This window comes from Lepeophtheirus salmonis, chromosome 1 (assembly GCF_016086655.4).
Source record: "Lepeophtheirus salmonis chromosome 1, UVic_Lsal_1.4, whole genome shotgun sequence".
NCBI classification, from domain to species: Eukaryota; Metazoa; Arthropoda; class Copepoda; order Siphonostomatoida; family Caligidae; genus Lepeophtheirus; species Lepeophtheirus salmonis.
This window is the reverse complement of record NC_052131.2, coordinates 43056365-43069491: the sequence shown is the minus strand read 5'-3', so window position 1 is coordinate 43069491 and position 13127 is coordinate 43056365. Positions and strand designations below refer to the sequence as shown.

Genomic DNA, 13127 nt, shown 5'->3' with positions numbered 1-13127 from the left:
TGTGATAAATTTCCCTCAAAAATGACAGTTTTTGCTTGACAAAAATTTTGAAAACCCAATTTTGTAGACCAATAGAATCTACAATGTACATTTAAAAAACCATTATTAATGTTCAAATGATAGATAGTGACCAGGACTTTAAAATAAAACTGTTTATTTAGTTGTTTCTTCCATAACTTTTGTGGAATGTCTGTTTTAAAAAATATGTCTCGAGTGACAAACGGAATCGAAAGTTCACACTTTTAGATAAATTCCTAGCATTAGGTAGCCATATTTACTGATAAGAAAGGGCTACAGGCTTGATTTTTATATCATTTTATTGTAAATTTAATAAGTTTTAAATTGGTAACTAATTTATTCTATTTCTTGTACAGGAAGATTTAAAAAATAATAATATTATGCCTTCATTAAAATAGATGGAACATAAAAACGTTTGGAGCTATATACTTGAAAATTTGATCGTTTGTACCTGAAATAGTATATTTTAGGCTCATGCGTTTAATTTTCTCCTCCAGCTGTAATATTTCAGTTTTTTTCTAAAGATTTACACATTTAAAATTTAATGCAAAATTTCGCATTATGAGTGGCTGCAACAAAAATACGGAATAAGTGATATTCTTGAAAAGTTAATCGATTATGCCCAAAATATACGTTTTTATGAAAATGATGACCAATTTGAGTCAAACTACATCATATTCCTGATTTTTTTAAATCCATATTTCTGAACGCGTGATATTGCGCAATCATATGACCAGTATCTAATGGATATTGACAAAATCAAGGTCAAATTTGACAGAGAACCAATCTAAGTACTCAAAACTACAGGTGTTTGAATACTTCATTCATTTGTAGAAGTTGAAAATGCTAAAGAGATACTTTCAAAACCGCTCAGTCTATGATAAAAAACAACATGTTTCTAAAAAAATACATTCGATATTTTGAAAAATGATTTTTTGATGTTCATTTTTTTGTCATTACATTATGTTTTAATAAAAGGTCTCAATAAAGGTAATATATAAAAATACGGCTCAAATATCTTTCTCTTTTCCATATTTGGTTCCTTACAAATTTTTTATTCTATTCAGCACTATTGACTTTATTATTATTATTTTTCGTAACTACTACACTTGTACAGGTAAAAAATCGGTGGTGATGCCTGTCTATTTTGTCTCTTTACATTGAGACAAAATCATTGTGGTTAATATAATCGAGAAGCAACATAATTGTAAGAAATATGTTTGTGTGTAATTTCATTGCAATTAATAATCACATTATATTCGGGGAATCAACCTATTAAATAAAAAATAAAAAAAATCCCCCCCGCAGCCGCTTCCCTGAACATCATGAACCTTTTATACTACCCAAAAATAAATTCCAGCCCTTAGGTTGTACAGGTGAAGTGCTGGGGGACTTCTTGCTTTTGATTAGCTCCTCTCTGTTGCACAGTTCTGAGAAAAATTCTCGATGTGAGCATTTAGATATGTCAAATCATCTTCATTCCCCCAATGGCAACGCTTGAAGGTCCTGAAGCGTGGGATTTTAGTCACACTTTTTGTCATCAACCGGTGTTCTATCTACAACCTACACTTCGACCCTTTCCTTCTCTATATTTTCACAGATATCTAATAGATTCTACTCTGTGGTTATATTGCACTCTTTGGATAAATGTTAGCCATGAACTCCAACCTTAATTGGATGGCCCTACATTGCTTGTTATGAAGTTCGACCAATACCAGAGGGAAAGCGGTGACTCTTGGTATATTGAACAAAAACAATTGAAACTTACTTGTCTGGTTGTCACATTACCACATCAAAAGGATGTCTTGAATATCTCCATTTGCTCTCTCATATGATTCCTGAGATTGTGAATGATTGGAATTTCCATGTGGTAGCTCACTTTCACAACCCATGGGCCAAGGTATATTATTAACTATTAGAAGGGGTCCTTAATGTTCAATGTAGCGGTGGCGGTGGATAATGTCCCACTTTTTCATCTAGTGGTTCACTTGGACAATCCATGGGATGAGGTGTATTATAGGATATTGAAAGGGTTCCTTGATGCTCAGGCAATCGGTGGCGCTGGGTAATGGTCCAACTTTTGGACTAGTGGTTAATTTGCACATCATGTGGGCTGGAGTGTATCATAGGACATTATGAAGGGTCCTTGATACTCAGGATTGCTGTAGCAATAGATTTTGATCCCCCTTATGGACAAGCAGTTTACTATTGTAACCCATTGGCAGGGTGTATTATAATATACTTTTAGGGGTCTTAGATACTCAAGATAGTGGTTGTGATAGGTTTTGATCTACCTTAGGGATCACATGCACAACTTGCTTGCCGATGTATATTTTGAAAAATAAAATGGAGTCTATTATGACAATCTCTTATCATACTATAGTTTGATTGGCTAAATACAATATAAATTTCAATGCAAATGTACTAGATCAAGAATGTCTACCCTTTTAAAATTGTGTGCCGCATTGCTACTTGAAATATTTTAATGGACCCACAGAACCCATTTAGTTAAATTTCTTGAAACATGGCTATATAAAACAAAAGTTTTTAATAGAAATTTATTTTAATAAGAATTCAAATATAAAAGCCAAAAGGGAGAATTTTCAAACATTGTTAAAATTTGACATACACGTCTCATTCTTAAATTGTTTATTTTTCTACCAATTATGGGATTTGGTAATAATAAAACATCAGGGGGAGCAGATAATCTTGTAAGAAACTAACCCCATTTCTTATTCCTTTAAAACTGAATTCTTGAAATTAATTCATATTTAATCGACTTAATTTCGGAACTTTACTCAACACAACCTTATATCTCCTATGTATTAAATATGCAATAATTAAATTTAAATTGAAAAATCAATCAAAATCGACCTTTTTTAAGAAAAAACTGTTTCATTTGTAATAGAAAGTTTAATCTTTAGTTTTAGCTATGCAAGGACTACATTATAATGTACTCCTTGAATAGTTATGATATAAATAACACGGCGTTACCTCGCTAATATAAAGTTTCTTTTTGCAATAAAGGTTGCGTGATACAATAAAAACAATGGAAAACAAAAATATTAGGTTCTTTAAACGATACTTTATTTTTGGCTATTTTTTTTTATTAGATATATTTTTTATGGATTGTAATAACTAATTAATCTTTTTAATGCTGTAATATTATATCAGTTGTTATTAACTTTAATTTTCATCTATATTGTTTTTCATCTCTTAAACTTGACTTAAAAATAGGTCATTACGGCCAATCCTATATCTATTGAAGGTTTTAATGGTCGTTTTCCTATTCTTTGGCTTGAATAACAGTCGTCTGTTAAGACAATAGCAAGCTAAAATGATTTCTCACAAAATTGAGTATTGACAATATTTGTATTCTTCGACGAAATATCCTCAATTTCTATCAATTAATTATTCTCATTAACCCTTTGGGTACGTCGCAAGTTGCAGTTAAAGTAGCCAAAATTGATTGTCATATAAAAAAAGAAAGAAAAAACTTTGAAAGGGGCGATATCGGGGCCTATATAACTCTTTTAAATCAAATAAAAGTTCTACACTTTATTTAAAATTGCTTTAACTTTTTTTAATTTCTCCTTCTCTTCAATTTTGCTCAAGATTGTGTTTATGTTGACGAAACCTAAAAATATAGGTTTCAGACCTTGGGCAAAAAGGATGTTTTTCCCACTCCTACCTTGGTACGAGCAACGCCGAGTAAACCTTTGATGGAATATTTATATTAATTACAGAACTCGATGTACAACATTCTAAGACAAACTCGCTAATACTCCTCCTAATTCCCTATTGTATTCCTCTCTCCCTTTTTTCTCTTTTTACAATAATTTGTTTTTTTAGATTTCTTTTTTTTTTGTGGGGTATTTCCGAATCAATATCGAAATAACAAACTACTATAATATTATATTATAATAGATATTTGCATAACCTTTCTTACAATCTCCAACACTTAAACAATTTAAAACTAAATATTATATAAAAGGGAAATAAAAGATTTTGTCAAAGTGATTTGAAAAAAAATTATCACGCATAGGCTTCAATACATTTCAATTTAAAAATAAATATTAAAAACTAATTTAATTGACCAAAAATCAATCAAAATCGACCTTTTTTAGAAGCTTTTTTTTTTTTTAAATTGAAAGGTAAGGTCTATTCTATAACTCCAGCTATGATATAAAGCACTTGAAGAAAAAATAAAAAAAGATATTTGCTTCTAATTAAAGTCCTTCATTTTACTCGAGTTTTTTTGGTGGTTATATACATTTCTTATTAATTGGAATCAAGATAAAGTAATAAATAATTCATTTTTCAAATGCTAAATGTTTTTATGAAATTTGTTATTTACTTTAATTTTTATCTATATAGTTCTTTGATGTAAAACATGGCACTGAATCGTAGCAATACCCTTAAAACTTGATTTTTTTTAAAGCTTGAAAAGCCAAACCTTTAGAGGTTGAAAGTGTTAAAGGTCATTTTCGTATTTTACATCTTATATAATAATAATTATTATTGTGGATTCTGGCCTACGGGCATTCCAAGACCTTCATTTTGTTGCATAGGGTAATAGGATATTATATTTACCTTTTTGATCATCTTTTTATGGGAGTCCATAAGATATCCGTGACCCAATTATGGGTTGCGACCAATCTAATGAGAAATATTTCTCAAACATACTCTTGAACATAGTGTGTTAATACTATATATATTAAAAATATGTATTTAATATGATTAGGAACTATTTTTTCTTATAAAACTACGAAGTTAAAAAATAAGATTCTTTGTCTGGCCCCCAAAAAACTTTGCAGTAAAATATTTATACCTCCATGTGACTCTCCTCCAGCCCTGATCTTTGCAATTTTGGGCGTTTTGGAGAAGAATACCCACTGTACCTCTATTACAAATTTAGATTCGCTCCGAGTTGTTATCATGACAGAGTGGTATGCCATGGAGCCGGTCTTTATCGTCAATCTGTTCGCCAGTGTGTCGAGTCTGCTATTTTTTGTTAAGGAGGGTATATTGAATAGAAAATATATAGATAAATATAATATTTAAACAAATTGTAGTCCTTTCTTCATTCTATAAAAATCACGTTTTTCCTAACTTAGTCATGATACTGCAAGTTTTGGCTCCCCATTCTTTATATATAATACGCCATGAGTTATTGAGAAAAAAACAACTTGAATCTATATCCCCACTTACATCACGTCTCATAGTTTATTCATTCTTAATCTACTCATTCACTCAATAGGGTCATGAAAAGTACGAGGTAGTACGATTTCATTGCCACACTTAATGCACAGATATTATGAGAGATTAGCGAATTCTTATATTATATAAAATATGTCCTTTTTTTAGTCGAATGTTCCACTTCAAAAACTAGAACGTAATATATATAGGTACATTACTTCGTCTTGTAATGTCTGCCTAGAAAGATCCAACCCTGATAGTTACTGTATGAAATACAATATTGCTACGGAGTTTGTATTTGAAACGATATGCCACTGAGAGGGACAAAGCCCCATTAGCTTTGTATTATATACGTGTAATTGTGTTCTCTTCTAAGCGGACAAAATTTATGTATATATTTAAATTTAAAATAGTATCAAAGGTCATACTCAAAATTAATTATTAATGAGAGAGGCTGAAAGTCTACCTAAATGCTTAGACCAATTTCATTAGAGTATATCTATATTTCCTGCCCTTGAATTTAGCAAGGTCAAATACCTATTCATCGGCGTTGTATGTAGTTAACTCATGCCCAGTAAGAAATGCGTTAAATGACCTTTTACATGTCTACCTATGATTGGGCAATTTGCAAGTTTGTTCATTTTATTAGTTAGATTTGGATCAGAATCGTAAAAATTTGTTATTTCAATGCATGAAAAAAAAAAAAAAAAAAAAAAAAATTAACAATGTAATTAAAATACATAATAATGAATTGATCAAGATTCCCCTTTCTCTAAAAAAAAAAAACACACACACATGGAAAAATTGGCACATAATCTAAAATATAATTCTACAATGATTTATGAATAACTGCCAATGTCCAATTAAAAGGAAATTTTAATTTTTGAAGGATTGCATTTAAAAAAAGAATTATTTTCTTAAAGTAATATTAATTAATTTTTTCAATATGTGTAGTATTTTTTTTTTTTTTTTTTTGGTTTGTTCATGCTTAGAGTCAAGTAGTTTGTAATGAAAAAACTATTTTGAAAAATTAGAAAAACGGTTGTTCCGTGTGCTCATTTTTCTTCATTATTTAAAAGATCGTGGCGATTCTAGCATCTCTCTCTGAGGTAAGCCTTATGGCCTATTTTTGGTATGAATTCTTTTAAAAATTTATAATAAAATTATATATATGTGAGTTTTAATGTAATTACAATATTTTTCATTCACTGATGCTATTTTAAATGTAGAAGGATCTCCTCCGTAAAGCAGTAATTCATTTTCTCCCCAAAATCATTTAACAGGAAGCTGATATTTACAAGGGTCTTAATTTAGGTGTAGCATATGTCTAGCTCTCGCTTTTCCTCGACCTTTTAATTTTTTACAAATATATCAACTCTGCTCATACTCTATGGCAATATTGATACCAACCGATCTTGGGTCTTTTTTACATTTATTTTTGGAGAAGGAAAGTTTGTGAGATTATAAAATAAAGATGAGAATGAGTTTATCTTAACGGTTTTATCTGGAGGAGAGTCTCAAATTAGATTCCTATGTTCTTTTAATAAAAGATGGCGTATTTGAGGCTGATTTGTCTCAAAAATACAAAATATGAATTTGATTTAAAAGATGTAGGTATTTGGCATATACATATATGTATTTTTAGCATAATAATCCGTCATAATTTTATTTTTATCCTTGGATCATATAATAGGATAAGGACGACTTTAAAAAAAATAAAAATACAAGTAATTCAATTTTTGTATCAAATTAAATTTGTAACTTTTTGACAAGGATATATTAGGAATATTATTGTATAGGCACTTGAGATAAATATATGTTTACCTATATATATTTACACGTATATATAGTTACATATACTTTGAAGTGTGTAAGTAATCTAATTGTCCTTGAAACACGTGTAAGTTAAGATTTCGTTATCCAGTTTTTAGTTGCTACTTCTATATTTGAACTACGGAGAGAAGGAGAAAACCTACGATTATATTTCCATAAAAAACCTATGTAGCAATGTCTATAATATATATATAGAGGGGGTTTCGCTGGATTATATATATATTTTTTTTTTTTGGGGGGAGGGTTGCTTGGTTTTTGGGATTTTCAAAATCAAAAATTTCAAAAATTACAGAGTTAGGACTCAAAAACTAAAAAATTTAAATGCCGTTTTCACTTTTAAATATTTTTGTTTTTTGTCATTTTTATGCCAAACTTATGAATCAAAAGTTGATAATTCAACAATTTTCTATACTTTTTATTCTATAAACAGAAGCAGAGCTGACCTTGATGAAGTCTGAGGACAAGTTGTTCCACTCCTCCGTGATCACGGCCTTGAGGGTATCAACATTTGGGTGAGAAGTCTTGTTCGTCTTGTCCTCCAAGACTCGCGAAACAGCGAAGTTCAGAGGTTTTACGCCGGGTAAGAACGAATGCAAGAAGTCTTGCGGCTAGAAGGAAGCCATGTTTTCTCTACAGAAAAGCTAGTGTAAACACATAGTTTTTCCTAGGAAACGTGTTCTTCAACCATGGTAAGACATGGTACCTGAGGACTTTGTAGTAGACGTCTGTATTGACTTTCTCGTTGGCCATGAAGAACTGCTGTTGGACGAAACGACTCCGAAGACTATAACCTGATCTGAATGTTTGGTTCTGAATGTTCCCTTAACCTGAGTTCTTGATTTAACCAGGAATCGATCATTTTCCCTGTTCAGAACAACGTCCACTGTGAATATATTCTTATCAGAGATCGACTTGTGCGCGGAGAAGATCGCACACCATCTGCCGTTTAGCTTATTACTCAAACATTTTTGATTAAACAAAAACGAAATAAACATCGAATTGTAGCTTTTTGTCAGTTCTTTCAAATGAAGTCAAGTACAAAATTGTCAGACTTTTAGAACCGAGACTAGACAGGCTCGAAAAGGATTCTAATTTTTGAGTCCTCACCCTGAATATTTTAGACATTAAATTTTTTGGTCAAAAAATTAAAAAAATCCATAGCTATTCACAAAAAAATAGATTTTTTGGAAACAAGATTCAAAAATTATATTTCAAATATTGAATTTATTGGAAAAAAGTTGAGAAACTAAATTTCAATTATTCAAATTTAAAAATAAAAAAAATAAAAAATTCATAGCTATTCAGAAAAAATCTTAATTTTTGGAAAAAAAATTCAAATAATAAATATTTTCTCAGCTGCATGTTATACCAAAATAGAATATACACACTTTGAGAGATGATGGTAAATCCCCTCTGTAGAGATTTTGAAATGTCATGATTTTAGTATGTATGTACAAAATCCAAGAATGACGGATCTTTTTATACATATATGTAATTTTAATACGTAGAACTATAAGGAATGAGATCGTCAAATCTGTACATACAATTTACGAAATGTTACGAAAGTAATCATGACTCAAGTCCACCTTTCATTATACATACTATGTACATACATAGTAAGAGCAATTATTACATTATAGCCAGTCATTTTGAACCATGATTCTCGGAGACAAAAATGATTTGTTTTTTTTTTTTTAAATAGTGGGATATCTACTGAAATCATTCAGGAATTAAAGAAATACATAATAATATGAATTTAATTTGCTTGTACTCCAAAAGACTGAATAAAAATACATAGAAATATGGAGCTGTTAAGTTTTACGACGAAGGTAGACCCGCATTACACGTGTACATTGATATGCATGGATCAGTTATAAGTTATTCATGCACATTATATACATTTTTTGCATTAGAATATAAGTTATAGGTACAATATTCATTTTAGGTATAAATAACGGAAACTAACGGGAAATTTATCACGAAACCTTTTATTATAAGAAATTATCACGTCATCTGGACCCTTTTGTATTACACCTCCTAATTGGACATATTATATTAATAATATATTATGTATATAAAGTGATTCACTAGTAGCTTGAAATGCATTTCAAGCCCCTTTTCCATAAATTTAATTGATATCCCTCCCTACTTCTTATTCTTCGCCATAATTATAAGGGAATAATATCCATGTCTTCAAGGACATTTTAGAAATTTTCCATTGTTCAACGAAGATCCCATCGATCTGAAAATGAAATTATTTTTTTATTTTATTTTTAAAATATATAACTATCTTATAAGGAATGTTTGCTTCCTTATAGGAATAAGAAGAAGAATTGAAAAAGGAAATGAAGTTCCTTTGTCTGTGAATCCGGTTCCACCTGGTTTTTGATGCTTAATAGATGATAATGTCTACGAGGTTGAAGCAATGAACGAATGAACTTTTTTTTCAGAAAATCTCATTATATAATATTGATTCCTTATATAAACTGTTAAAAGTACTTTGCTCAACTTTTCCCTCTTCAAAAAAAAAAAAAAAAAAAAAAAAGGAAGAAAGGCCTTAAATTAAACAATAGTTAGTTAATGGCCCATCCTTACCAACGAGGAATTTATTTTTCATTAATCATTATTAATTGTAGGGAATTGTTCACAGCTTAATAAACAGTAAATTGAGTATAAACAAGGAATAAACATTTAGAACATCCTTCCCTTAGTTGTATCTCTGAACCTTTCCAAATTGTTACACAATTCTTTCCAATTATTGAATTATAATTATTGGGACTTGTTCATAGATTAATAACAAGAGCTCATTCGAATGTACACTGATAAAAGAGTAATCATTAATAGACAAATCTACAGCTATAATTAAATAGAGGTTTTTTTTTAGTTTAGTAAGGTGGTATCACCCTGTTAGAGTTAAGTATACAAATCAACAGTTGACAAAATATGTACAGAGTGGTCCAGAATTAGGGTCCATCAAAAATATTAAATTACACACATAATATGGTTTCGTATTAGAATGGATATTAACAGGTTTAATATTGTCATATATAATTGATTAATATTCCATTCCATGTGTTTGACCTAGTTCTAAACAAATTGGTGCTGACAATGACTTGCAGCTAGTTGGCACACAGTCTTTTTGCGGAATTTGGTAATAGGAAGTACTTCCTGAGCCTGGCATGATTTTGCTTTTCTACATTTCAAAGTCAAGGAGGTTTAAATCAAGGGAAGAGAGAGGGGGCAAAAGTGTTTGTCCCAAACTGCAGTTTGACTAGTGCCCCATATTTATTACTTACGAAACCTCTACACATTGTATATTGGGATATTACTCTTGTGCCCGGATGGGGTTTATGGGTGACTACCATATTGGTAGTAGAGGAATAATAAAAATAATTATATATATAAATCTAACTGATTTTAACTGAAAGATATTTCTCAAGTCATGAAAAAGAAAATTCAATTTAGTATTTTCATTTTTCCATGAAATGCAGTATGTAATGTTTTTATTCTTCTTCTTCTTGGGATCCGCATATTATCATAATGTAGAAGATACGTATAAGTAATGGCTGCATAGTAAGTGCCTAAATTCCACATACGTGCACCACACCACTTCACTTCTAGTTCCTACAACACGGACCAAAAGCAACCAGCACCTTCTTCTCTAGTTCTACCACCGTCCATCACCTTTGGAAGCCTACATTTTCTTCTGCGGGTTATTTCCTTGACGCATTAAAACCAAAGACTATACATGTAATTGACGCACTCGCCCGTTGGAAATCCTACCTTTAACAACTAATAGAATCAATCGAAATATTTAGTTTTTGAAAGCCTCGCAGTTATGACACATCATAGGATTTTAATTATAGCTTTGAGCTTTGCCTCTTTGGCTTTGTCTCAAGATGTTCCTGAACCTCAAGCAGCCTCAAGTAAGTCCTAAAATATTTCCTTCTTCCATTCCTTTATTCTTCTACTTTTTTGGTTTATTGTAGACTTCAAATGTCCAGAGAAAAATGGATTCTTTTCTGATCTTGAGCAATGTGATTTGTACTTTGAGTGCGTTGATAACATTCCAGAGGCCAAACTTTGTCCCGATGGTCTTCTCTTTGATGACACGAATCCTAATGTAGAGAAATGTGATTACCCATTCAATGTTGAGTGTGGAACAAGAGAATTTGTCCGTAAGTTAAATATTTATAATAATTTACCTGCCTAGTAACAGGAAAATTTCCTCCTATGTTTTTTCCCTTCTTGACCTTGACCCATGATATTTCTCTTTCTTCCTGATGTATTTATTTATATCTTAGTATACCTATGAGGAAAGTGGTTGTGAGGGTTTTCAGGTCAATACTCTATTTTTAGATACAAATAATAAAATTTGATATGTTTAATATATGTTTTTTTCTTCTTGTTTTTCACTTTTGTTAGAGGAGCCGGATCCAACTTCAGATCCCAGATGCTACAGAGCCAACGGATTCTTCAATCACGAAGAACCCACTGAGTGTGGAAAGTAAGTGATCTGATTTGTCCCCCTTGTCTTGACCTTGTTCTAACCCTACTTTTATTTAGATTCTACAACTGTGTCCACGGAAAGGCTCATGAATTGCCTTGCGCAACTCCCCTGGTCTTCGATGAAGCACTGGGAACCTGTGTCCGTGAGGAACAAGCTACAGAATTCGCCAAAAAGTGTCCCAAGGACCCCAATCAACCCAAACGTATGTATATAATTCCCATATTTCCAACGGGACTTTTGTCTTGACCTTATTTTTATATGGATATATACTTTCCAATAGCCAATATTGAGGGATTCTCTTGTCCCGATGAGCCCGTTATAGGGCCTCATGGACAACCTTATGCTCATCCCAGCTTCTCTCATCCCACAAGTTGTCAAAAATTCATTACCTGTTACTTTAGTAAGGATATTCGTGAGTTGGGCTGCATGCAAGGTCAAGTCTTCGATCATGTTCATACCAAGTGTGTTCTACCAGAGGAAGGACCCAAAGATTGGTAAGAGAGAGAGAGAGTTATTACTGGACCTAGTGTAGCCGCATGTTTTTATTATTTATTCTCTTATAGCGCATGTTGGTACTCTTGCAACGAAGACTCCAAGTGTCCCGATACCTGCAACAGTGATTGCAGTTGTTCTTCTTCATAGATAATCGTGCTTTTAACATGAATTTTCTATATAAAAATTACAAAAAACGACCTTATATTATGTAGTGGTAATGGTCATGAAGTAAGAAGGAGAGGGGGTTAGAGAAGGAAAGAAAGAGAGAGTGAGAGAGTGGCAGTCCACTTTTTTCTCGATCCATTTTCTCTCTTTCTCTCTCTCTCCCTTTTATGTAACGCGTCTAATCTTATTTTCATATACAAAATATTCGCAATATAACCGTTGTCATCTCTGTTTTTCTTATAATTATCATTATTATTTCATATTTACGAAATAAATATTCTTTTTTTGTTCTATAACAACTAAAATAACATGCTTTTTATTTGCGTCGGTTTGATCTTTTATCTCTGCTAAGAGATAAAAACACATCAAAAAAACTTGCTCAAAAAAGGAAGAATAAATTTGAGAAAGAGCAAAATGCTAGCCAGCTATATAATAAAAATAAAAGATACTTAACTAGCAGGAGATAGACCTAGAGGAGATATGGTTACTAGATTATTATTAGTAGTATAAATGTGTCCTCTATATAACCTTGAAAGTTGATATCCTGAGTCTTTAGTCTTAAACCAAGGGCACCCTGTCTTCCCATTACATTTACATAAATACATTTTTTGGTATATCCTTAATATGTTCCCCTCTTCCAGTCTCCTCTTCGTGTATTTGCTGAATCACTTTAATGTGCGGAAATGTTTCCGGAACCTCAACATTCCCCCAAAACCATGACTTAATCGATAAATAGATTTACATATCCTCTTAACTCAAAAAAGAAGAAAAACTGGAGATTCTATTTCCCCTCATCTCTTACATACAAAAGAACTTCCCCATTAAGGGACTTATGCGTATCTAATTAATCCAATCGTGCTTTATATGTAGTAGTTCCACATACAAAATACCCCTATGATGACGAGGA

The 13127-nt window shown here is 31.4% G+C and overlaps 1 protein-coding gene across 1 annotated transcript; it reads left to right on the top strand.

The window, feature by feature from the left end:
• The first annotated feature begins 10795 nt into the window (after nt 1–10795).
• Nucleotides 10796–12528, top strand: LOC121129615 (protein obstructor-E). The gene is made up of 6 exons (XM_040725344.2): nt 10796–10976; nt 11040–11228; nt 11476–11557; nt 11617–11762; nt 11841–12054; nt 12124–12528. The coding sequence occupies exons 1-6, from the start codon at nt 10889–10891 to the stop codon at nt 12200–12202; spliced, it is 798 nt and encodes a 265-aa protein (XP_040581278.1). The 5' UTR covers nt 10796–10888; the 3' UTR covers nt 12203–12528.
• The last annotated feature ends 599 nt before the right edge of the window (nt 12529–13127 follow it).